The following is a 27,745-nucleotide window of genomic DNA, read 5'->3' as shown; positions in this document are numbered from 1 at the left end:
ACAACATGGAGTCCCAGACTGTCCAGCCGGCCATGCAAAACGGTGGACTTATGAAGCCAGCCCCTTTGGACGAGGACAGCAAGACAAACCTCATCGTCAACTATCTACCACAGAACATGGCCCAGGATGAGATGAAAGCACTCTTTGTCAAGTTTGGAGAGATAGAATCGTGCAAATTGGTCAGAGACAAGCTCACAGGTGAGTTTTTATAAACACGGATGTCAATTCTCTTCATCACACTCACGATATTCTCGTTTGATTTAAAAAAAAAAACATTTGCAGTTAGGTCATTATCAACTTTTCTTGAATGACCTCTCCCATTTTTCATTATGATGAACACTAACACTTGAGTAATAAAGAAGTTGCACAAGCTTTTCTGACATAGCATCCCATGGTATTCAAATTCTAAGAAAGAAAGCAATGGCAAAGGCAGCCAGGGCCCCGTCGTAAAAAGAGTTACGATTGATCCAATCGATCGTAACTATGGAAATCCATCAGTGTCATAATTTTTTCTACAGGAAATTTGCACAATGTCCTTTGTAAACAAAGAGAAGCACAGTGAATTTTCAAGAAGACAATTAATGCATGAATATACATCATAGCTGGAAAATATATTGAACAAACATGCATAATAGATGTTGATGTTGCTGGCCATCCATAGTTGCGATTGATTGGACCAATCGCAACTCTTTGTAAGACGGGCCCCAGGCGTCTGTTTCATAAAGATTTACAACTATGGTAACTTTTGCCATTATGACAACTACATGTACATGTATGATCAAGCTCAGTAGCCAGTCACAATTTAGGTTTTCATGGTTACGATGGCAAAATTAAAATAGTTGTGAAGCAGGCCCCAGGTATAAAATAGGTCAGTGATCAAATTTGGAAATCATTTACTGTATTTTCCGCTTTTGGCATGTTGACTATAATCTGGGCTACTGACAATCCCAATGGTAAAGGACACTTTGTTAATCTACAGTGGATGTGATGAAAATATTAAAAAATAAATGTGAATAATCACCAAATCATTAATACTTTTCTTCTGATTTACCCTTTTCTGCTCATGCACAGTTACAACTGCGAAAATGATTGTTAAAAACTTAAAATAGTTATTGAACAAGTATCACGTTACAAAATTCAAATCATTGTATTAAAGATGTGTCACATGAGCCCCCCCCCCCCTTGCATAACAGTTACTTGAGTTAACTTGACATATCAATGGTAACTACCAAGGTAAAAAAAATACCCAACAGTCGATCAAAATCAAGGATTCCATACAGGTTACCATTGGATCATCAATAATTGAACTTATTGAAGACCTTCGGGTTATAGTTATTTACTTAAATCTGTTACCATTCCTGGCATCCATGTGACTCTCCTTATCCTATCATTTGTTTATGTTTCATTGTGCCGAATAAATAATGATAAGAGTAACTTTTATGCAACTTGGCTGTCCACAAATTTAGCCAACATGTGCCAACAAATATGGCAAGCCTTTCTATCATTTAATGCCATTTCTTGGTTATCAATTGAAATTTTGAGAAATCATATTGTATTAAAATATGACAATTTTATTACTTAATCAAGAAATAGGATTTGAAAATTAAAATGGCTTTCCTTATACACAATACATGAACATTCTAGAGATGCCTTGTTTAATGACCTTTTTTTTTTTTTACATTTTGGCCTAAGTTCAAAGATAATCTTTTTAAATTTAGACAGTCTAGACTGTATAGTGCTGTGTAAAGTTTAGGTGAAAAATTTTACAAATCTTAATTGGCTCGTTTACTAATGATTGCATATCTCTTCCTAGGAAATTAATGCAATAACAAGGTATTTCTTAACCTGTTAGCAAAATACTCTGAATCAAGTTGGCATACATTAGTGTTTGCTATGTCTGCATGCTTTTAGGTATTAAATCTTAAAGGTATGCATAATATTTCTGTGAATATAATGGTCTTTTGTTAAAAGTCATTTGACCCTTGTGCTTGATTCAAAAGGTATTTTGAAAAACACTCATCAATTACTATGTGATTCAAAGTGATGGATGTTTCTTTCTTTGAAACCTACATGCACCATGCGTCACACCTGCTATACGTAGCAATAGCTAGACAATACTTGGAATTTGGTTTGCATACAAATTGTTGCTATGTCTGGCACTCCTCTGGCAGGTTTTCAGGTCATCAAGAATAACCTTTGTTTGAAACTATGCATAAGATTTAAATTCAGAGTATCACTTGTTTTCATATTCACTCATTCTCCAGGTTTAAAATGGTTTGGAAAACAAAAGACTTTGCAACCAACAATCTTTGGGCAGGGAAAAATGTCAGGGTTTGGTAGATCAAACTTCTTTGTCAAGAAAAGAAAAAAATGTTGGAATGGGCAATATTTGTTTATAGACTTGTGTATTATAATAGACCAGTTCCTAGTTACTTCATGGACAATTTTGGTCAAATGACCTTTCATTTCTGTAGAATGTACACTTAACAAACTGTGAAATATCAGTCGTTCGTGGATGCATTGTTATTTTTTGTGGATGTAAATGAAAAACACAATTCAAAAGAATATATGAATAATCAAGACATCAAAGTTGGTGCTTATCTCATTAATACCTTGGTCACATTTGCTCTACGGCGGCCGTACGGCGAGTCTAAAACAGCCGTTTTATTAATTTTAATTTAAACCACCTACATGTATATGTAGTTGGACAAAAAAATGTTAAAACGGCTGTTTTCGACTCGCCGTACGGCCGCCGTAGAGCAAATGTGACCAAGGTATTAATTTTAAACCACCGTGTCACTAATAGTACCAATGAACTTCCTCTGATCATGCGCAGAGTGGAACTACGAACTGGCTTGTTGATATCACAAGATTTGTGGCCGTTTGAAAATCAAAATATTTCTCAACTCATAGTTGGATGAATGTTACATAGTTTTTTTAACTTGTAACTTTTACAAGGTCAAGCATTTTTTTTTTTGGGGGGTGTTAGTTTTGATATTTTAATTGAATGTTTGGTCATTTGCTTAACGGCTGTTATCTCAGTCGGTCATATCTCACATCCTTATGAGATCAATAAACAAGGAAGTTTCTTTAAAGTTCCTCTTTTCCTTCCTTCTAAAGTTGAATATAAATTAACCTTTAGGATATAAGACATAATGCAATTTTCAGGAGGGAAGAAAGCAGAGACCATTATGGAGATTGATCATAAATTCTCAGATTCTGCCATTCCATCATTTTTGAGTACGTGAGAAATGCACCGAAAAAAACCTGCTCCAACTTTCTCTCTTGTTTATTCCAAGTTGCCATGGTTTATAAGAGTCTCATTAGAAATCATGACAACGTGTGCCGCCGGCAATTTTCATCTTTTTGCGTCGTTGCTTGCTTTGGCTAGCTGGCTGCCTGCTACACACGACGACTTGTAATCTGTGACGGCCATCACCTACCTAGTGTGTGTAGTGTTGTTTGGTTGATGAACGAGGCATGCCAGCCTCTATGTCACGGTTCATAGGCAAGGCTCTACAGGAGATCACCATTTCACATCTGATGCACACTCCAATTAGATTAGCTCAGATACTTTGAATGACCTGCACAACCTTGGGAGCCAAAAGCAACCAGGGATCGATCTAGCAAAATCTTTGAAATTAACGAGTGTAACTGCTCGAATATCAATTTTATTCCCATCTCGATTTCCTCCCCATCTCGTGTTTTGGTAGGGGAAAAAATCCACACATAGAATCGATTGGATTCTCGGTGACCCGAAAAGCAGCTTTCCTTTGTATAAAACGTCATCCTGTCTTCTAATAAAAGAAAAAATGGAATATAGTTTATCATGAACTCATACTATAAACCTTGCATTAAAAAGAAATCTTTAACAGAACGGTTTTACTATGTGAATTCAATGAATGCAAATTTATTTATTGGTATCTTCATATGCAAATTATATATAATTGCTAAGGCAGATGTATTTGATCGAGAAGAAAGGGATGGTTTGATATTTAAAACAAATCCCATGAAAGTTTTAATGCATATAGCAGGCAAAAGCCATCAGAGCGATCAGCCCCTTTGAAGTGAATTATTAAATCTTATTTGGGAAGAAGACTGGGAAGGAAGTAATTTTACAGTGTGGGACCATCTTATTTTCTCCCTATTCAGTATTCATGACGAGGTCTAATCATTAAACTTAATGATCCTTCTTTGTGTGGATAGATTGAAATTATGCATGAGAAGAGGGGCAATGGATGTGCATGTAGGTGATCAATGCACATATTTGAAAGCCTGGGGTGCATAAATGCAGCGTGAGTGTCCATGTATATCATGCGTGCAGGGATTAAGCCGGAAAGCGAGTGCTTCTGTCTGAATCTAATGAATCCACGCGGCCAAAAAGGCATTTCTCTTCATGGTCTCTCTGTACTTGACTCCTCTTTTCATTTACTCTGACATCCGTATCTCTCCGTGTCATTCATTTCACAAATTTAGGAGCTGGCTCTTTTTCCATTTTGTACATTGTCAATTACATGATTTATGAAAATGCTCCAGCCCAGACCCGATGTTAGCTTTAGCTGCAGGAATGCTTGTACTCTTTCCATTCATAGGCATCTTCATTAGAAGCCAAATTGTTGGTGGTATATAAAAGTACATGCTGTAAAAGACACTGAAATATTTCATTGTATTATTTCAGGTTTCCTTATTTTAAGATATACATGTAGGCTTGTGCTAAGTACCCCTATAAGTTTTTATTCAAATTGAAACTTAACATTGCATCATATGCAAATGAATACCTTAGTGCAAGACAGTTTTTTAAACTAAAATTGAAATTATAAATAAAGAGCTGGATTTTAAAATAAACATGTGCAGACCAGGTGATGGCTATTCTAAAAATTGTAAATGTTACACTTTTGAAAATTTAGAAATTATTCAACAAAACATAATTGTAATTGTTATATTTTTGATAATACAGTACATGTGAGGTACATGTAGTAGCTGCATTTGACATATACATGTAAATGTAATCATAGCGTGACATTAATTGGTTTTTCCAACCATCGTCCCATAAACTAAAGCTTAATAATGATCATCAAACAATTCTGCATTGACTACTTTGTACATTCACTTGTAAATATCAAGCATACGATCAATCACTTTTCTTTGTTTTAACTGGGCCGAGGCAGTTGTTTTCTGCAGAAATGCACCAGGAAGTTAAAAAGGGAGATGAGGAAATAATAATTGCAGAAATTGGACCTAAAACGCTGGCACACTTGAGGAGTAAAACTGTCAATATTCCCCGGTTCAGATGGAATCGATCTCTGAATAGCTGCATCCCTCACGAGGATTTCTCCACCTGACAATCATTCTTATTTCCCTTTTTAAACATTTCACATTTAGGTCTATGTAAATCGGTGATCCAATCATAAGTGGATGCCACCTGCTGTATATGAAATTGCTTCTTATCTGATTGTAAAAAGATCATTTGATTACAGTTGAAGCTAGGTCAGTCAGGGCATATACACTGTACAGACCTTTTCAGACAAACGGCTACGTTGATCGTCCGACATGTAGGTTATATACGTATGTGGCAGTGGCGGTGATGGACGGTGATCATATATGTGTGTAGGTGTGTATACATACAGAAGATGGACGTTGCAAACGTACCTGTAAAACCATCATGTTTATACCTGTGTGATTGCATTGTAAATCATTTCTTGTTGAACGTTCATTCCTCATAAACAAACCTAGCAGACAATTGCTAGTTATCAGCAGAGATTAAACTAACACATCCCGACCCCTATTTTCTGTTGTATTCATTGGTCGCTCACCATGGACGACTTTCCTGTCAAAAACCCATTATCATAATTGATCTCCAAATAGAGTGCATGTATTCTTTATTGTAATGTACGTTTTGCATTCATTGCCACTGAGGAGAGTGTATATATTTATAACCTCGACTTCATGACCTTCTGCTAGTGGACTACCAGGGACTGGACGCTCTCCCGTTAATTAAAAAGGCAACTAAATTTTGCCAAGGCAAGCCTTGTTATACTGCAATATACTTATTTACCCAGCAAACAGAATTGCAATGACAATTACCACTACACATTAACTATGATTCGCCATCGAAAGCTCAATTAATCTACAAATAAACCTTTGGCCAGTGCTTGTGAATCAAATTAAATTTTCATGTTAATAATTTAACTTCTAAACCTAAATCATACTGAAAATTTTCTACATAGAATTCATGTGACTTTTCTGTAAATGAAAAACATTTCCCTAGCAAACTCCATTAAGAAATTAATCTTCAATTGATTTGCACTTAACCATATTACTAACACAATAATTAATTTTTTACAAGTTTCATATGGATATTATTTTCCATGGTACCAATTTAATTTATCGCATCCTCTGTAATTAGTCATAAAAATATGAGAAGTTAATTCCACTTCCTATTAAAAATTCATTCAAATGAGAACAGAAAATCAAAGTTGAAATATTAATGAAAGACTCCACACAAAGAGCGTTATAAATAAAAGCCTATATTACAATGCGCTGAACATGTATAATCAATGGGTCGTGTGTTTTCAAAAGCATTCGGGTCGTCCGGAGAGAGAAAAAATGGTGCAGCGGAGAGGAGGCTTATATTACAGAAGGCAGTGTCTTCTGCAAGTATTCCTTCCATACATATATACTTGCCGTGGGATGGCAGAGGCAAATGCAATGCTCCGTGCATAACTGATGCAGATGTAACTGTCTACCTATATTCTGTGGTTATCTCTCTTTTTCCAAATCTTGCTTTTAACATGATTGATGTTGGGCTTTGGCCAGGGGGAAAGGGGAAGCGAGGGAGAGCAAAAGAGAAAAAAAAGGGTGAAGTTCAAGGAAATATTGAAGAAGAAAGAGGAATGGGAGTGAGAGGACGAGGAGATAATGGCAAAGTGCAAGCATTACCGCATTAGAAAGCACAGATGTCACATTTCTGATGTAAATCGTTGTCTGTCGGTGGGACATCCCTTCTCTACTCCTCCTGGCCAAACTGTATTATGTGTGTGACTATACCTATACAACCTGTAGTGAATTAGAATTGACAATATCTAGAACATTGTTTTAGGGAGCACGCATGTAGTCCTCTATTCACCTCTACTTTAGATAGCGATGTAGTGTTAGAATTTGAATTTGGATTGTTTTGATGTGCTAACTGAAGGTGCATGTATTAGAAAGTTAAACATTTCACAACCGTTGCAATTTACATCTTTTGATTCAATTTGGAAATGCTAGTACATGTGGGGTTAATTTCTTCACACATCCATGTATTGGGTCTTGTTTGAGATGTATACTGAAAGGGTGTACATGGTGCAAGAAATTTATTGATCAGTTTTAAAAGCACTTGCAAATTAACAAGTGATAGCTAACATTTTATATTAACTACACTTGTCATTTAACTTTCAATTAAGGAGCAGACCAGCAATCGGTAGAAAGTGTGCAATTAATTCTAAGATTTATGATTAATCAGGGGACCTGGAATTCGCTTACAATCGATAGGAAGCGCTTTTTCAATGTCTGCTTTGTTAATGTAAACCTATACATGATTCTACGATGACTTTCGATATGACATCAACAAAGACTGATGATGTTGACATTCTTTATAATATATGCACTGAAATTCCTGATTATCTTCATTGGGAATTATTGCAAGTTCATAAGCAGCATTAATTTCGTCAAGCTAAAGCAAGCTAATGCATGGATGATACTGTCTTAACCGGAATATCATGACGCAAATAAGGGCATGCCATAATTTCATTTAGGGCGAGACAGACCTGAACTTCTGCCACCCATGTGCAGTGTAGGAATTACTGGCGCGCATATGGTTTTCCAATCTTTCCGGGCATGGGTGGTAATTGTGTCGTCTTTCAATGGCAATTCCATTGAAGAAAAAAATTGCGTTAAGTGATAAACAGTTATGATTGCTAGCTAGAAGGAAATAGACATGTGTGATTGTGGGTAGAGGGGAGGGGGGCGGTCTTTATTCAAAATAAGAATAATATTTGTTCCTTAATCCATGTGTTTACTACTCAAGCAGGTCAATTTTCAGTAAACAAGTTTGCTATGCACTCTAACCAGCCCATGACAATTAACATGTACAACCACTCTGTACTTGCAGATACATTTTGTAAGGTCAATTGCATTCAAGTAAAGTTTCACCAAAATCTAAATTGAGGTTTATTGTTATGGATGTACAGTGCATAATATTTTTATAATAATTTATTATAGCCTTTACCTGTGCATATATGATTTCCAAATTTGTTTGATAAGAAACTTCATGTACCATCAAGGATTACACAGCTTGACATGCAATCTATTTAGGCAATACTACATACATTGTATGATCATATTAGCCATCCACATTTAACAGTGGATACATGTAGGACATTTAACAGTGGATAGGACAGCATGTAAATCCATGCATTATAAAGACTATTAGACTTTACATGTAGCATCGATTTAGTGTTCCCTTTTATCTTTCACTTATGGCTTAATTTTCACCCCTATCTGAACAGGATATCCATGTCAGGCACTTTTAAACCTTCAATAGAGATTATTAAGACTGAGATATTGTAGAATAGGATGGTAGCTAGGTCTGGGCTTCATTGGAGGGTGTACTGGGACGCAGGTTGTTACCGATTAGCCACTTCCTTCCTTGACGCGTGTGTGGATGCTTGATAATGATCAGACAGTGAGAAAGACGGAGAGTAAGAGAGGGAGGGAGGGAGAAAATGGAGAGAAGTGAAATAAAAAATATAAAAGTAGGTGAAATAATAGGAAAAAATAGACAATTGTATACAGTTTGTAAAATTTGATACGATGTCTTAACACATGTACGTTGTGAATGTAGTTCTATGAAATGGTGTTTTCACACGTACATTGTCCATTTCCCAGAATATTTTATTTTTATTCTAATCACTTTCCTCAGAGCAGTTTGCACTCATATCTAGAGTTTTAAACCCATTGTTCACTTGATGATAAGATACCAGTGTAAAAATCTGAATCTATCCTTTTTCTGATCGTTGTGCCGCAAAAAGGTTATGAATGCACAAACTTACATGTATGTAAACCAATGTTTCATTTTTTGTTGTTGATAGAGTCTTGTGCAGTCATTGGGAGATACATACTGTACTTTAAGATTTGTTGATTATAATATCTTGTACATGTACATAACTCGTTCAATCATTTCCTGCTTTTAACTCTGATTTGCACATAACTTTATACATGTACATGTATGTATCACAATTTGTCTAGACTTTGAAACATCCTGTAATACCCATAATGGTACGGCATGGTATGATGGAATATGACATGTGAACCTATACTTAACATATTATTCTTTTGAAAACTAACAAACGCATTTTGAGACGACTTTCATTTTCATATTTGATATATAATTTGATCTTTTAAGTAGACCTTTTTAGCCCTATTTATTTATTATTTCTTTTCTTTTTCTTTGCATTTTATTTTGCATTTTACAGGCCAATCTCTTGGGTATGGGTTTGTGAATTATCTCAAACCCGCTGAAGCCCTAAAAGCCCTCAACACTCTAAATGGATTGCGTCTTCAATGTAAGACGATTAAGGTACAGCAAATTTCATATCATTTATTTGTTTGGTTTTGTCTTGCATGTCTGTGTATATTTTGTCTCGACCTATTATTTTTATGTATAATTTTGTTCAGTAACTTTTTACCTTCCAACAGCGTCAACTTTATTTCTTGTGCCTTTGAAGAAAAAAAAGTTCCAAAAAACATGGTTTTGAAATGTTCTTCTGCAATGGTGTGTAGTGTGGTCATGCTTGTAAAGATTTTATGCTTGCAGAATTGTATGTATTTGCTTTAACCAGTATGGTGTCTCAATAAGCTTTTTCTAACTTATGCATGACTTCAGGCACAACTGAAACATGTTCCTAGGTGCCAAGTCAGCTCCTCAGGGATATAATCATTTAGCACAGGAATATGCCACCAGGGTCCCGTAACACAAAGGTTAGCGATTAATCGTACGCTTGATTTTTACGATTGATTGTACATTGTAGTCTATGCAATCGATTGTAGAAAAATGTTCTACGATCATTGCTAAGCTTTGTGTTACGGGCCCCAGTTATGTGCAAAGTCATGCATAATTTACAAACACCTTTGGACACCACCCGGATTCTTCTAAAAATCTTGATCCTTATTAAGGGTTCTGTAATTAAGACTGCTTGGCAAAACTTTAATTCATGTAAATATTTATGCTGTAAAAGATTCAAAGTTGGTTACTGACCATTTGACTTTTGTTTTCTTAAACCAACTGAAAAGAGGGAAGTCTGCGTTCAATGGTCTACAGATATCTTAAAGTAATGTCCAATAACCCTTTCTTCATCATTCTGGGAGAATACTAAACCCCTGAATTCTAAATTTCCAGTCTTACTTTACATGCGTAAAACCAGTATAAAGAGTAAATGAAGAGGATAACTAGAACAAGCTTATGTTAAATTTCCCCTTCTAGACACCCATATCCTTTTAATTTGATCCAAGTATTAAAGACAGTGGACGGGGCACAAGCTTGAAGCATTGGGAGGTTAGGGGAGGTATATGATAAAATGTCTGAAAAAGTTGTATTACTCACCAAACCACATGGGAAGCAGCACTAGATTTAATTTCCTGCAGTCTCTCCAAATCTCTATTTCTTGAAATTTGCTTCAAGAACTTTCAGTTTCTTTGTGCTTATTGGTATGAAAGTAAATTCTCTCTTTATATCAAAGTCCTCACATGCAAGCATAAAATGAATTCAGAAAAGAAAGTGTTGTTGGATATTGGGATTACTAAAATGAGTATATTACAAACAATAAAATAAATGTGCTTAATACACATTGTTTCTAAGCTGTAGATATAGAAATTAAAGTTGAAGAGTTCAATTATAAGACTGCTATGAAATAAGGGACGGGGTTACAACAAAGCAACAAACAAACAAAACATCAAAGTGTTCTCCAAGATGTACCCCTATCCTCCAAAATCTATCTTTCTATACATTTAGAAATTGACTCCTTTACAAACAGGTACAATGATTATTTAAAAAAACTTCATTTAAAAAAGGACAATTGAAAGTTTGTCAATTAGTTTTCAAAAAGATGGATGAAGAACAAATATTTACAGATTTAAGGAACTACCAAATGGAATTCACTGTCGTTTTTGCTAATTTTAAAAAGAAAACCAACCCCTCCCCCCCAAAAAAAAATGCATTATAGCCTTTAAGCACTTGTTTTGTTGGATTGTTGCAAAACCCTTTTTTTCTCAGATGAGAAATATGTCAAAGACTTAAACTTTAGCCTGGAAATATATCATGAACCTTCTCTTAAAAACTGTACACATTTGTGAACATGTATATCTGAGTATGTTCATCTACCTTGACTACCTTGAGCCGTACAAAATGAAAGTGTGGACTGCATGTCCATCACATGATTGTAGTACTTCCCATAGGAGATAGGATATATATTCTCAGCAGTGTTGACTTCATGTTGCTAATTGCCTTCATTTATCTCCACAATCAAATGAGGAAGACTCCATTTATTCACAATGCAAATGGCATACATGGTGGAAGTCCCTATAGAGGCTGTGTGATCAAGTTCCTTAAACATACCAGCCAATATCTTATCTCTACACACAACGGTACTTATTTTAATATTTGTGAGGGTAAGAATGACTTCTTAAAATGGAAGATATGATGTGGGGGTGGGGTAGAGGGAAAGGGTTGGTGGTAAAGGTGATAAAAAAAGGTATTCTTAGAAGGTATGGGAGATCAGAGCCCCGAGCCCCGTCTTGCAAAGAGTTACGATCCAATCAATTGTAACTCTATGGAAATCTATCAGTGTCATAATTTTTTCTACATAAAATTTTCAAAATGTCCTTTGTAAACAAAGCAAACACACCAAATTGTCGAGAAAACAATGAATTAATGTAATTTACGTCATATCTAGAAAACATTTTGAATATTCATGCATTTTAGATGTTGACTTTGCTGGCCGTCCATAGTTGTGATTGATTGGATCAATCACAACTCTTTGTAAGACGGCCCAGAGGTCCATATCCTTCACTATAATCTGTTAAGTCTCTCCTGAAAATGATGGGTCATTGACTAAATGAGCACTTTGTTCATGGATTAATTGTGATACTTGGTATCCAGTTTGCATACATTATTAGTAGTTGCTATGTCTGGCAGGCTTTCAGGTTGTCAAGAGGAACCGATGTTTAAAAAGTTTGTATAAAAAATGAATATATTAGCCTGGGAAACATCTATTAAAGGGAAGGAATCAAGTCTATGTTGTTAGTCTGGAGGGGGCTAATAGGGGAAAACCTTACTCTGGTGGTAACTGCAGGAAGGGGGAGGGGGGTGGACAACAATTGGTAGGCCAGGGAGGAGTGAAGATATTGGATGAGCGATGTCTGCAGTGGGGTGGAAACCTTAATTGGAAGGGGGGCTGGGGGACGACTGGTGGTGTAGGAGGGGGTGGAGAACTCAATTGGAATGGGAGAAGACCGGGGGTGCAAGGGGGGGAGTAGAGAACTTAATTGGAATGGGAGAAGACCGGTGGTGCAGCTGTTTAGGTTTCTTGTCTACTCCCTATGGGTGATGACTGAGCATTTCTTTCCTAGTGTAATCCTAGATAAGGAGACACCGTGGCTACAAGTCTGAATAAAAATAGAAAATAAAAAGAAAAATATTGAGCAGACATGAGATTCACAAGGTGTTTTTGTTCGACACGCATAATGTTCTAAACTGTTGATGATGTAGGATTATTTGCATGCGTATTTGAAGAATATGCATGTATGTACACTCATTAAACAAAGTTATTTGAAAATTATATATAAAAAATTGTTCCATCAAGAACTTCTCATGATAAAGCTCATAGTTATTGCGTTAGAATAGCAAATGGTATTTTCACATGAAAACGGCCTATATATAGGCCCTGTGTTATACATATGTTAGTGACCTAGCTCAGGATAATGCCCTCATAAGTCTTCAAAAGCCAGATTATTTAGCTTTGATATGGAATTAAGTCCTAAAAGCAAAACCAGTCTGCATTCACAATTCAACTTTGGAAATATCAGGGTACCCCTTTGCTTTCATTTCCGACAAATATATCCCAAATACAACTCTTGCATCTATGTATTGCAGTAGAGGGAGAAGGAAGTAGATATATATTCATACCCTTGTCTTGCACATTGATCTTTACTCAAATTACTTTTCTGTTTATTCCATTAAGTGTAATATGTAGGAGACAAAGTTACATTTAAAAATCTGCTTTTGTTCCTCAAAATGGCAACGATCATTAATATTTGCTTCATTTTAATACATAGTGTGAAAAAATTAAATATGTCGAGTTAGAATGAACGATAACGTGTAATTTCATGAAAAATTACAAATTTAGAATGTGTAGTGATCACCTTTAATTATAATGATAATAATACATGTATAGGCATTTATATGGTGCTATCTATCTAGAAATATTCTATTCCAAGGCGCACAAGAAAACAAAGGAATAAGAGTTAGGATGATTGTTATTGCTAAAGAACAGATATTGTTGTACTACATTACACAATATACACTGGAATAGGTCTATTTTTTCAGTATATTTGTCTTTCTATATCTAATGATAATTCCCTGTGTGACTGCTTGCATTCAGAACAAAGAAAATCTGCTCAAGTGATTCCTTTAATATACCTCAATTTCACTCACAAAATCACTCTTTGGAGACAGGATTAATCCCCCTTTACCCTATGCATTGATTCACTCTCCCCTACCACCACTTGAATGAGTGCAGTATTCAAAGAAACCTTGATTTGGCATAAGAAGCTTGCCTGCCTGCATCAGTAGTGTTTTAGCATCTTCATGAGATAAAGCAGTAATTGGATAGCAAATCCTCCTAGCTGGGGCACAATAAATATGCTTTGACTTCAACCATGAATAAACTATGACCTCAGCTTACCCAGTCTCTTGTTGCTCTGTGTGTAGAGGTAGAGAGTATGTATCCACCATGACTGTTTATTTCAGGCTTGCTGTATATATATATATATATATCAATATGAAAAGGAAGGAAACAGACTGTCTTCCTGTACATGTAGATAGTGAGTGTGGTTTCTGTGTACATTATTCACCAGCTCCACGACTAGATTACTAGGGTTTATCATAAAGGAAATTGTGCTTTGTGTTTTTTTTTCTCTCTGAGTAATATCCTCTCCATCATGAAGGTGTGCATTGCCTCTATGGCATGAGGGTGAACTTTCAGAATACCTGCGAATTGTTTGTTTTATATATATCCCACTGGGAAGTGCTCTGAAATTTACCCAGAAAACAAATTATTGCCCCCCTCCGAATTACTCAGTATTAGTCAAAATATATGCATCAACTGTCTTTCATGACAATTATTATTCTACCCATACATGTATACTGGAGTCTCCACTCTCTGGACATTTACACATGAAGGTTATGCATACATAATATCAAATTCAATATCTCAAGTCTGTGTGTATAAAAATATAGTCTACAAGTGGGTGATATTTTCATCTTTCATATTTTTCAGTCAATAACACTTCCTTGTATTTTAGTATATACACTTACTGTGGAATAACGGGTTTTGAATTTAATTTTCATTATTGATTTCACAGCCTTTGGTGACCGAAAGAAAGGCAATCACACTAAACATAGCTTTATCCACAAATTATTATGATTTGATACATATACTGCAATATCTTGGTGGTGAATACAATGCTTTCCGACATCATATAAACATGGGGATTTAAGTGGTCACACAGACAGACTCGGCCAGCTATTATTTCAAGAAACAAATGGTCTTGAGAGGAACAAAGAAATTATCAAAATTGGAGTTGAATACCTCCAACATCCTTGGTATTAATTGAACCCATCTGGTAGATGAAATCTCTCATCACTTAGAGAGAGGCAATTTATTTTTCACTCCTCCACCCCTTAACCCAAGTGTTGTGTGTAGAGAATGAGAGAATTCAGTTTGGCCGTGCATTTAAAGTGGATGGAGAGGACGAACCAAGGCTGCATCTAGAGAGCTCCGAAAGAGCAATATGCATGGGATTTAGGGGAGGCAGGGTTGACTGTGATACGTGTTGATGTATTGGAATTGAGGGCAGGACGAATGCCTCTTTCTTTTCTTTTCTTTTCTTCCCCTCCGTCTGCTTGCATCTGTTCAAATAAACTGTCACTCCGAACCGACCCTTTCAATCAACTCTGCTACATAGACTAGGGATTTACCTCAAAGCTGAACAAGTTGACTTGCGATTATTAGTGCATTTTTTTTGTTTCACAATCAATCATCGGGGGGGGGGGATAAAATTTCATTATTCTCACTGTTGATTACCATTTCTAATCGCCCCACCTTTTCATCCCCCCCCCTCAAATGCTCCCATCTGTATATAGAGTAATTTTGTCCCTTTTTCCTGTAGAGGAGTTAAGACTAAAGAGTTGGTATAAAAGCACACTTTGAATTGGGAAACATCTTCATGATAAATAATGAAAAAAAAGTATAAATAAACATGTTTTTCTGTACACATGTTTGTGCATAAATAGTGTTAATTATTAAAGTAGCAAGCTTTGAAACCCTTTTTGAAGTGACATAGATAACGAAACACCTTGCCTCTGCCTGAAAATGTTTTAACCTAAAATATGGAATCATTACAAGATTGAGAACCTAGCCCCATCCCAGCTTAAATAGAAAAAAGCACATCCCTTCCCCCATGGATTGACACAATATTTGTGCCAATCAAAATATCTAAAGCATTTTTGCTAATATGGATCATATGTTTCACCACACATGATGCTATTCCTTGTGGGTCTTTGATTGTAAAGGAAACAATTATCCTATCAGGAAACTGCTTATTACTTGATGACTTTGCACAAACAAATTATAATTCGTCTTGGTGCACCAACCTGTAATACATAGATAACGGTCATTCCAACAGTCCCAATGCACAGAAGTGGCGGTCCATTAGTTTTGATTTGAACTTGTTATACATGTATGTATGTCTGTACTATAGCATTGCAGTGTGAAGACCAAATACTGTATGATAAACATTTTGTACAAATATATTTAAAGATAAATTCCAGTTTTGGTAACGATCTAAAAATGACGTTTTACAGAATCTAATATAATGACCACCCAAGTGTCTGTTTGTATGAATAAAAAATATGTGCCAAAGGATTCTGGAAGAAATTGTGTAATTGCTGAGAAATAAGCAAAATAAGCGCGGATTCGGTCACTTCCGTCGGGTCTTTATTTTAGCAATAATAATACACTGTCCCACGTGTGCCTATCTGTGTTGGTGATCTTCAGTGTGAACACTTTTCAGCGTAGATTTCAAGATTTCACAAAGTTCAGTTTATGTAACTGTACCAGATCTGGATCCTTGATGATATACTGACAATTAAGCCTTGTTTTACAGACTTTCTCATGAAATCAGTGTTTACTGCAAATACTGGAATTTCTCTTTAACTCTTACTGATTGCTGATGTGTGTTTGAAATATGTTCAGGGAATCAATTTTGGTTTATACCAAATCTGATAGGTGTTTCTGGTCATGAGAGAGAAGCTATAAACTAAATTATGTACAGTCTTATGTAAAAGTCGCTACACAAGACATTTTTGTGTGTACAGATGTAGCAGTATATCCAATATGTAGAGCAAATACCTGGAATGTTATTCCCTGAAAGACCAAATACTGTATGATTTATGATCCTGCCAACACCATTTTGTACAAGTATATAAATATATTTAACTCTTACTATAAATGTGTTTAATGTTTATCACTATTCCCTGATCTTGTCTGTAAAATACCTCAGTATCAGCGAATTACAGTAAAGGTCGTTTCGTAATTGTCTCCTTTTTATGGGACTAGGTGTCTGTTTTTATTTTATAGTATGTTTGATCACAATGATAGTAATTGAACAAAAAATTGATATGTCTAATGTTTACTTTTCTCTATTTACTACACTGCCTATAAAATAGTGAGTTATGTACCAGAAGTCATTAGTATTAAATGATTTGTTTGCTTTTCTCTATTCAATGTATCTGTTACCTTATGTCAGCTTTTCTTTCATTAACAATGATACAAAAATTCATTGGTATTTGATATCTAAATGTTTACCTTTCTCTATTGTAAATGTACTAAAAGTCAATAGTAACAAAAATCCAATAGTATTTGATATCTAATGTTTACTATGCTCTATTGTAAATGTACTAAAAGTCAATAGTAAAAAAAAAATCAATAGTATTTGATATCTAATGTTTGCTAATTCTGTTTATTACACATCACTTTATCAAAATGATCGTTCATGTACTAAAAGTCGATAGTATTAAATATCTAATGTTTGCTTCTCTCTTTTGATTGGACTATTTTCAGGTGTCTTTTGCCCGTCCGTCTAGCCAAGCGATCAAAGATGCCAACCTGTACATCAGTGGAATTCCAAAGCACTACGGCCAGTGTGACTTGGACAATCTCTTTAACGCATTCGGTCGTATCATCTGCTCTAGACTCCTTCTCGACCACGAATGCGGTGAGTCCGGTAATAGAAAAACAAATATTTCTCTTTTCAGTAGAATAGTTGCATTTAAACTATATATAATTTTGAAGGGAAAAAATAATAACCAAGAAATATAAAGCCCTGTCTTTCACACAGTTGCCATCAATTCAGATCAATCGCATCTTAATTTTGACATCAAATGAGTATCCTACTCGGTGAACAGCCTGGGGTTGAGATCAATCTGAATAGTTGCGTTTGATCTGAATTGATCACAACTCTTTGTGAGAAGGGGCCATGCATGCAGCTTTACTAACAAGGCAAAGCTTCCCAACCCCCCCCCCCCCTCTTTGTAAACCCTTTGCCTACTGGAACTGGACTGTCCCTGTTCAAAGCCAGTGGATATTACAGAATTCCTTAGTCAACAAGTTAATGGAAATCTCAAATACTCCAATGACATTAACATATTTGTTGTCATAATGGACTTGCCTCCATGTACCATTGTAGGTAATCATCCGACATTCAAATTTTATGCATGCTTTTGGAACAAATGCTCTTGACAATTTGACAATATAAAAGACTACCAGGCATAGCAATTGCCATTGTAAACAGGATTCCAACATTTAAATTTTTGCATGCTTTTGGAACAGTGGTTCTTGGGAAATATACTTGCCAGACAAAGCAACAACCATTGTATACATACACTGGATTCCAAGTATTGTAGTTTACTTACCGATGAAGTGAAAGGAATGGTGTCTGAGGAAAGAAATGCATAAATTTGCATTTAGTTAACAAGATTGCTGAGAAACATCTGTGATTTTTTTCAGAACATACTCCCATAGAAACTTGGCCTGGATGTTGCTGTTTGGGGGCAAGACTACTTTTTCTGCAGGGCACAGTTTAATAGTACAACATGAAGGGGAAAATTAAAAGGGCACAGCAAATCTCCCAGCACAATTGAGGGAGGGGGGGGGGGGGGGGGCTAAGAGGGCAGGCAGTCCATCGGGTATCCACAGCCATGATCTCAAATGAAATTAAGCCTAAAAACTAGTAAATATTAAAACTAATGATGAATGTTCCCATCAGTAAAATGCTTTTTTTTTCAAATAAAAATGATTGCTTTCGAAGTTGGAATTTCAACTCTACTAACATCAGATTCAAAGCAACTCCTGTTGTGAAGCTTCATTAACATGCATGCTACTTTATTTTACTGTGCACCTGTTTCATTGATTTCTGTTGGATTTTTATGAATAAGGTGTTGATACTGACAAAAGTTTTGCTTTTACAAATCAGTTTAAAGCATGTTTATTTTTATTGGTGAACCCCAAAATATAAATAAATTATATAAATAATGAAAATGAAATATCTAAAGTAATGAGATCAATGAATAAATATAGAATGCAGTTTTTTAAATGGCATTGATTTCTTAATCCTTTTGTTTATTTCAAAGATGGAGGTAAAATCTAAAATGGCTTGCTGTATAGCAGCAAGTGATTTATTAGATTTAAACCCTGTTAATATTTGATCTTTGAAAATTCAACCTTGGAAATTTGTTTGCTACAGAATATAATATTTCTCAGTTCATTTTTTCTTTTTAAAAATACTAATCCTTCATCACAGAACTAACCATAGAATTTTCAAATAAAATTATTAAGAAAAAAGCAAACCAATCTAGTACTACAGAGAAATGTTAAAAACCGAATCTATTCTTGATTGGCATTTAATACCGACATCTTATCAAAATATTGTGACAGACGAATGGAAGTAAGATAATGACAGAAATTGTGGCATGAAAAACAGCAGTGCTTTGGTATGCCCAGCTCTCTTTGGTGCTTATGCGTTTCCGTACATTATCTATCCCTCTGTACTTTATTCATTTGAACAGGGCGCCCTCGCGGTGTTGGATTTGTGCGATATGACAGACGCTGTGAGGCCGAGAAGGCCATCGAAGGGCTGAACGGTACCATCCCTCACGGTGGAAAGGACCCACTGATTGTCAAATTTGCCAACAACCCCGGTCAGCACTACCAGAAATGTTTGCAGCAGATGTACCAACAAATGCCCATCATCTCACCCACCCTTTCCCCTAGGCGCGTCGGAGGACCGGTGTCCGCTGGCTCCCAGAACTTCATCGGACCAATGCGACACATGGCTCACTGCTTTCGGTAAGAAACGAACGGGTTTTCTATCCCTTCCAACCCTCACACTTCATTCATTTATCCGTAGCATCCTCAACATGAGAACCTGGTGGCAGCCATTTTGTTTAAATGTCTCTTTTCGTCTCTCCGGACATAGTCTGGCGTGACTCAATCTAAATACATTGCCACAGTTGATCAGTACTGTTCGGCATTGCGTGCTAGCTCCTCTCACCGTTCGCTACAGGGAATACCAATCAGATTTACTGAATACAATGGCAAACAATATGCCTTAAGTGGTGTGATTGAAATGTAGTCATAGTTTGAAGAAATTGAAGTAATTCAATACCGGTGTTGTCTGAATAATACCGAATATCATACAAAGACTATGGGATTGATCATAAAGGGGGGGGGGGAGTGGGGTCGGAATTAGCTGCCAGACAGGTATGTGTCATCACCCGTGCGAAGTAAAATTTGATTTCATCTCTCACTTTGCCGTGTCATATCCTAATATCACATTCTGTGATATCATCTTTTAACTATGGATTTGTGGACCGAGCATTGATTTATATTAGTGTACACAATCAATGAATGATCCGTGCCTATCTACTCGTCAAGCCCCCATTCAGACAATACATTTAACCAAAGGAACTAAGAAAAAACCCTATAGGCATGACTTAAAAAAAAAAAAAGCTCCATTGGCATAATTAAATGAGATGGTGTGCGTCATATTTCTGCATTTATGCTTCCCAAATTTCTGACTACACAATGAATGAGGACCATTCTTGTATTTGAAATATTTTAGTCTGCAAGTATTGTCTCTTTTTATAATTTTACATGCAATCAGCTTAAATACTTGTGTTTTTGTTGCTATACCATGTTCTTTCCAAATGGGGCTCTGGTATCTCCAAAGAAACAGAGTTGATTCTGGGAGTAATGGTTTAAAAACAGGAACTAAGGCGACTCGTGATGGTTTTTTAGTTCCTGTTTACCGTAATTTAAAGGTGCTCTTCGATGGATACCCAACTTCATACATCCATGTACATAATTGCATTAATTTTATACAAATATATGCGATTCTTTGTAATGTGTATAAGGTTATACATGTATTCTTGTTGATTTGGTTGGAATTAAAAAATTATGGCTTGAAGATATTTTGAATCAAAAGCAAAAATTGGATATACAGTAACTGTTTGATTCAATTTTTTTAAGAATAGCAATTACATCCTTTTAATTATTACTTTCTTCAGAAATTTACATGTATGTATTATGAAGTACTTTATGCATCTGATAAAAAAAATGTATATTAAACTTTGACCCATCATACAGATTCTGATTTTCAAAATGTTTTATTTTATTAAATCATTCCCTCACTCAATATATCTGCATTTGAAAATCTATCACACACAAAACTCTGTGATAACAGGACGGAAATTTAACCTATTAAATATTATAAACAAACCTGCATGTTAAGAGGATGTGTAGAACAGCTATGACACATAACAAGCAAAGATGACACATAACACGAGACATGAAGATTTTTATTTTGAAAGATGACAGCCCATCACCAAAAGATTTGTAAAGACTCAAGTAAATATGACCGATCATAGTCATTGTAAATCAGGATTGCTCTTTCAAGCTTGCAATTGAGTGCAAACATTTTGGTTTAAACAAGGAGCCATGCCAATGTCATTCAAATGCAAAATATATGTGAACCAAAGAAACAACCATAAATCTCATTCCAACCCCCCCCCCTTTAAAAAAAAATGAATTTGCCATTTGTACCTTTAACTCTATGGTTTATGTTTTGGGTATTTTTTTTTCAGAGGAATAATTTCCTCCTGTAAAATAACATTTTGTGGGGGTAATAACTTTGAAACCATTAGTGACGGTACTTAAGATTTATCAAAGTCATTACACCATTATCGTAATTATCCAATGCAAGTGTTGAGAATGATTGACACTTATTATTATTATGTAGATTTGTCTGTCTGAAGCTAGAGAAGGCATTGACTCATGAACTTTCACTCAGATTTTGAATGCCCATTTCCCGCTTCATGCAGACAATGCTCACAATGCTGTAATGACATTTTCAGCATGGCTTACTAATCAGTGAAATCATGAAGGCAGTTAGTAACAAATATCCTTTCACCACCAGAAAAAAAAATATGAGAGAAAAAAAAAGATCACCTTCCTTTTTATACCCTTGGCGTGTTTGTGTATATCCTTTACTGTTTGGTTTATGTGTATGGATAATTTTCTCTGATCGGAGAGATGCGCTCCCTGATTTAATAGATAGTGAGGTGTGCCGAGGTGTTTCTGCTTGTTAATTATATATTCATAGAATGATGCGTGATTAATCAATATTTCTGAATAAGAGGAAAGACGTGAACGGAAGTTGACGTTTATTTTAGTTGGCAAGTGTTATTGTGAAAAGGAATTCCCGACTCCTATACTTTGTATTTAGGTGGCAACACATGGGGTCAAAGATGCAGGGCTTGATTGGTAAACTATTGCCAAAGAATTTCATGTGAGTACAAATTGCCATTGAAAACAACAACAAAATCTTGTTTCAACGTTCGTTGAGTTCCTTTTAGTTGAGTTCGTTTTTTACAGCCCTGTTAACCGTTGGCTGGTGTGTTATGTGCATGTTCACTTTTACAGATGACAAACTGCCCTTTATATATATATCATTTTTTTAATGCTTTTTTTTTTATTGGTTAATTTTCTTGAGCCATGCTGTTTCTCCTTTACTGATATCCATTGTTTTTTCTGTTACCTTTTGGTTTTATAACATTCTGCTCCATCCAGTTTGTTGTATAACAAAATAAAAATGCCTTTCCAAGTCTCTTCCATGTCATACATCTCGATGACTATTCTTGGTGTGAAAATTGTGATACTAACACCTAGTCCATCAGTAAATGTGTTCATATGACTCATAATGGTATGTTTGGAATTAAACGTCAAAACGCCTTCTCGGCATTCATACTCTATCTTAGTGCTTCATGCAACACCATAAATATGCATCGATCTGACATTTTACTGTTAACAAACAGAAATGCCTTAATTAAATGGGGAAGTGTGCCGATAACAATGAATTTTCAATTAAAAAAAACCCAGAAAATTAGCCCTTGTTAACATTTAAAATGTATTTTGTGTGAGCATCCATATTTTTTTTTCTTTCTGTTTTGTGTTGTTGACTGCCTTGTACACTCTACCTGGTTAGGTGAAAGGATATTTTTAATTAGTTACCTGATTTTTTACATACATTTGTTATCCCACCTTCATTGTATATATTTATACTTTTTACATTTGTATTTTTTTGTTTCCAAGCCACACATTGTTCAAAAGATGTTTCTAATTTGGTTTTCCTGTTTTCAATGTTATGGTTATTTTCTTTACAGCATCGATGTGATCAATTATTAAACAGATGTATTTTTTTCTTTTGTTTCAGGAGTAATTATTGTCATTTGTTCTGATGTTATAAGATTTGTTTTTTTTTCCTTGTTTGAATTGTGTTCTGTCTTTCTTGCCTGATAATTGAGTTACAGTTTTATTGATATCCATTCAGGATACGTGCAAAATAATAGATATGAATATCATTGCCAGTTGCAATGCATGGGTTGCAATGTTGGCTTCCATTTTACTTCTTGAAAAAGAGCAAATATAAACATATTTTGCCAACAGTACAGATATGTTTTGCATTCCAAAAAATACCCTGCTCAAATATTTATCATGCATTATATTAATAGGCATAAAAAACATAACATAAAGCTATTTGTTTCAACATTATCAACCATTTTACTATAAAAGAAAATGCTATAAACATTTAAATTTCACGTGAAGATGTGTTTTTTTTTCTATTTAAAAAAGCGGCAATTGATCTTGAGTTCTCACTTAATAAAGGATGTGTTTTAAAACTTTTTTATTTCGTTAGTGAATGAGGGATCATATTTCTTTTTTGTGTGTGTGAATGAGGGATATAGATAGTGAACTAATTCTGTCTTCATTTCATGTTAACCAGGTTCAACCCTATGACCAGTTCAGACGTGATTTCCCATATGAACATGCAAGCGATGACCAACAATGGACAAGGATGGTGCATCTTTGTGTACAACCTACCCGCTGACTGCGAGGACGGCCTACTCTGGCAGCTGTTTGGACCTTACGGAGCAGTGACCAACGTCAAGGTGGTCAGGGACCAACCAAACCAGAGATGCAAGGGATACGGATTTGTGAACATGCTCAACTACGACGAAGCCCTCAGCGCCATCAACACGCTCAATGGATACCAGTTGAATGGAAAGCGTACGCTGCAAGTAAGCTTCAAGAGCAGTAAGCAAAAATCATAAGATGACCACCGTCCGAGGATTCCACAGAGGAGAGGCGTCTGGTGTAATTGTTTTATGAAGCAGCCTAAAAAGAACTAGAGGCACATTGCAAAGACACGTCAGTTTTTATCAGAGAACAAGCTGCAAGATAGAATTTTTTCCCTTTTTTTTTGTTTCTTCTTTTTAAAAATCCTGTCATTGGATGTATGTGATGAGACGGCGGGTCGAGTCGAGTTGTAAACTCTGATTTCACTGATATGAATTGCTTTTATGTACCAGTATTTGATGATAGATTTCTTGACAATCTCGAAGGAGATTGCAATGTTTCAAATTATTGACATAGTTTGCATCAGTTGTTTCTAGATTAGCTACCATCTAGACCATTTATTGATGTTTTATTCTTTTAAATCATTATTGGTGTTTGCATGTTTTTTAAACACATCAAATTGTTGCGTTTATTATCACAAGAAAGTAGAATTTATAGCTTGTTAGCAAGTCTATTTAAAGACATATTCAAAATTTGATATTATTACACTTTTGATTTAAGATATAAAGAATGAATTATTATTCATTTGTAGTGTAAGTTGGTTTTAAGTGCAAGGTGAAATATTTTCAACCTTGAGAATTTTAACATTGATTTAAATTTCTTTGTGAATTTTGTGAATTTTGTTGCATATGTATTGTTTTCTTTTTTCTTTCTCTCAGAAAATCATTCCATTATATGAAATTAGCAGAGGCAGGGTATGCCACAATATGCTTCAATTATTGAATAGAAAATATTATGTCTATTAATATATTGACATTAAATTTTGTGCAATGATAGACATTGCAAGAAAAAAAACTTATTGATTGTAGAATAATGAAGAGTGATCGAGAAAGTCGGATTGTATAGAGATATAACATTTTGCTATATAATAGCCAAATGAGCTGAGGAAATTTCATAGATTCTTATCGTGCTGACAGAAAAAATACATCTCTTCCTTTTCTTCCTTCACAACTAGATTCAAAGAATTTTTCAAAATTGACAATATTCAATTGAGCTTTCAATTGTTGATCTGGTATGGACACTTCACTAATTTGTATATTTATGGTCCCAGCAAAATCGAAATTGTGAATGTAAATAGAATATAATCCAACTTGACAGTTGTGTGTGACTATTGTGGACTTAATAGTAAATGTTCATTGGCATACGTTTCAAAAGACAAAAACTTTTTGTTATGAGTGGGGGTGACATTTTGAATTTTTAGTTTTCTTAATTTGGAATATTTTCTTTTCACAATCTAAATGAATTTGGCTAGCAGGAAAAAAAAATGTTGAACAAAAACCAAAAAGGCTGATTTTGGATGTATTTCATTAATTTTGACATTTGTGTTTGATATGTTTTGTGATGTTTGTGGTTCCACAAGCAGTGTTTAGAAGTTTACTGTTGCAATATGTAGTAAACAGGTGCTACAACAAGTTACTGGTAGTACATCTTTTTGTTTTAATTTAAAGAAATAAATGCAAATCTGTGGTGCAGTATCTTTCAATGTTGCTTTCTTCAAAAAACGGCAAAAGAAATATGTACATTGTTGTAAGCAAGTTAGAATACAAAAAAAGTTACTTTTAGAAAAGCTAGTATTTGTAGCACCTAGAGAGGTTATTCTTTGTTAAGCAGAATGCTGAAAAGGGGAGATTGTTTTATGCAAAGAAAGTGCACATTATTTCAAATTTCGTGTCTACATTTGTTTTTTTGAATTCCAGTTAAATACACACCAGTTTTTTGAAATAAAGAAAAACCATTATGTTGGATTTCATAACAAGCAGCAGTTGAAGAAGTAAAGTTGTGTAAAAGTATATGTGATCAATTCATATTCCGAAATGCCTGCAGAATTGTATAAGAGTGTTTTGTCTAATATCCACTTTCCAAAGGTGCATTTTTTATAAGGCTTACTATAAAAAACAGATGACTGGCGAGTTCTTTTGACCGCCGCTGTGGTTTGTAAACGTGTACAATACAATTAGGAAAACTGTTTGACTAGTGTCCGTCTTGCCGGGTTTTTAAAAGATGCAAGACTTTTGTTGTTCAGTTCATTTCTACATTATCCCACTATGCAACATACATGGCACATACCTGCTGCTTCTATTCAATGAAGTCTCCCCAAATTTTTCTTCTTCTTGGAGGTCACTTTCTATTGACCATCAGAGACCAATGCCTTGACATTTCATTGTACAGAAAAAAATAGACAAAGATGTATGAAATCTTGTATAAATAACTTAGAAAACCATCTATTGAACAATTTTTCTAAGAAAATTAATAAGAGACCGAGAAGGTACTTAAACTAAGAAAACCTATTCCCTGAAATGCAGCTTTTTGGAGAGCTTTTGATCTACTAAATATTTGTATGTGAAGTATTTTGTACAAAAGATTTGTACATAAGATATTAAAGAAGAAGATAAACATTGGTTTCTACTACTTTTACCGCTAAATTCAAAGTTAGAGTAGATTTAACGAAGGAAATAATTCCAGTTTGATCCAATGTAGTCGTTCAGGGGAAAGCATGTTTGTATAGCTTCCATTACATCGAAGGTTAAACCTTCTTTATAGATCTCTTAAAACTCCCCTGAATATTTTAAGTTTAACATTTTTAAAGTTATTTCAAAGAAAGGTTGCACTAGGTCAAATAGAATGGCACAGAAATAGATGCCATCTGACACAAATTTTCCTTGTTTTTTTTATTAATTCTTTCATTAAACCTTTGTAACTTAAAAGTGGAAAGATTTTAATACCACATAGGCACTGCAACCTTTTTTTAATTGAGTTTAATTATTGGCTCTGAAAAAGCCTGCTGTATCACAAAAGGTGTGTTTTAGCTGGAGCAGTCGGGCAGAATTTTGCAAAAAAAGAAAGTCCACAAAGCTTGAGGACAATCGAAGGATGGGATATCTGCAAAAAAAAATCAAAAAAGAAAAAAAGTAACAAGATCAGAAGAGCGAATTTTTTCATTTCTTGGTTTTCTTTCTAGAAAGATTTTTGGTTGAGTATGGTATGTTGAGAGTTTGCAACAATGAGTACATGTTTGTCTGAAAGACATCAAAAGGTTTTGATAAAAAGAGAAAAGGAAAAGTAACTTATATAACGCTACATTCATCGCTTGTTTGTGTAGCTAAAATTTTACATGTTGAATATTAAAATAAACATTAAAAAATAAATGCCAGCATTCCTGTTTTCATTGAAGGGTTTTCAGAAGTGTGTTTGCATTTTTCGAAGTAGGTTTCTAGTCGTCTCCAGAATGAATATTACATAACCTTGTCAATTTTTCTTACCCTTTATAAATTTGGTATAAACCTGGTGCCTGTATCATTAAGAAATTATGATTATGGTAACTTTGCCATTATGGTAAACTACCATGGCAACAGGGCTCAACAGTCAATCAGAATACTAGTTTTCATGGAAAATGAAATGGGCACCAGTACCCCTCGATGCAAAGATTTATAATCAGTTGCATAATAACAACGGCCAATCGGCATTCTTGGTTGCATGTTTATTCCAGAGACGACTAATAACCATAGTTTTTGTTTAAATTTACAGTTGATTGCGAACCTTTGTGTTTGTTTGATAGTGCTCAGGTTGGCGTTTCATAAAGCTGTTTAGGAGTTAGAACAGTCTGAGTCTGGTGATCCTTTCTTTGGAAATAAATCACCATCAATGAAAATGCAAGGTACATCATTTACCACAAGAAAGGG

At 35.0% G+C, this 27,745-nt stretch overlaps 1 protein-coding gene across 4 annotated transcripts; it reads left to right on the top strand.

The window, feature by feature from the left end:
* LOC129270823 (ELAV-like protein 3) lies at positions 1-27,211 on the top strand. 4 transcript variants are annotated; one of them, XM_054908153.2, is made up of 6 exons: positions 1-198; positions 9,513-9,616; positions 17,436-17,589; positions 19,439-19,718; positions 22,156-22,218; positions 23,713-27,211. In XM_054908153.2, exons 1-6 carry the CDS (start codon positions 6-8, stop codon positions 24,038-24,040), a joined length of 1,122 nt encoding a protein of 373 aa, XP_054764128.1. In that variant the 5' UTR covers positions 1-5; the 3' UTR covers positions 24,041-27,211. The 4 variants fall into 4 exon arrangements, with proteins under 4 accessions (XP_054764128.1, XP_063962846.1, XP_054764130.1 ...); XM_064106776.1 differs by having other exon boundaries at positions 17,436-17,598; XM_054908155.2 differs by lacking the exon at positions 22,156-22,218.
* Positions 27,212-27,745: the final 534 nt, after the last annotated feature.

The sequence above is a fragment of the Lytechinus pictus genome, chromosome 11 (genome assembly GCF_037042905.1).
Source record: "Lytechinus pictus isolate F3 Inbred chromosome 11, Lp3.0, whole genome shotgun sequence".
NCBI lineage: Eukaryota > Metazoa > Echinodermata > Echinoidea > Temnopleuroida > Toxopneustidae > Lytechinus > Lytechinus pictus.
Note: the sequence above shows the minus strand (reverse complement) of the source record. Positions and strands in the feature narration are given on the sequence as shown.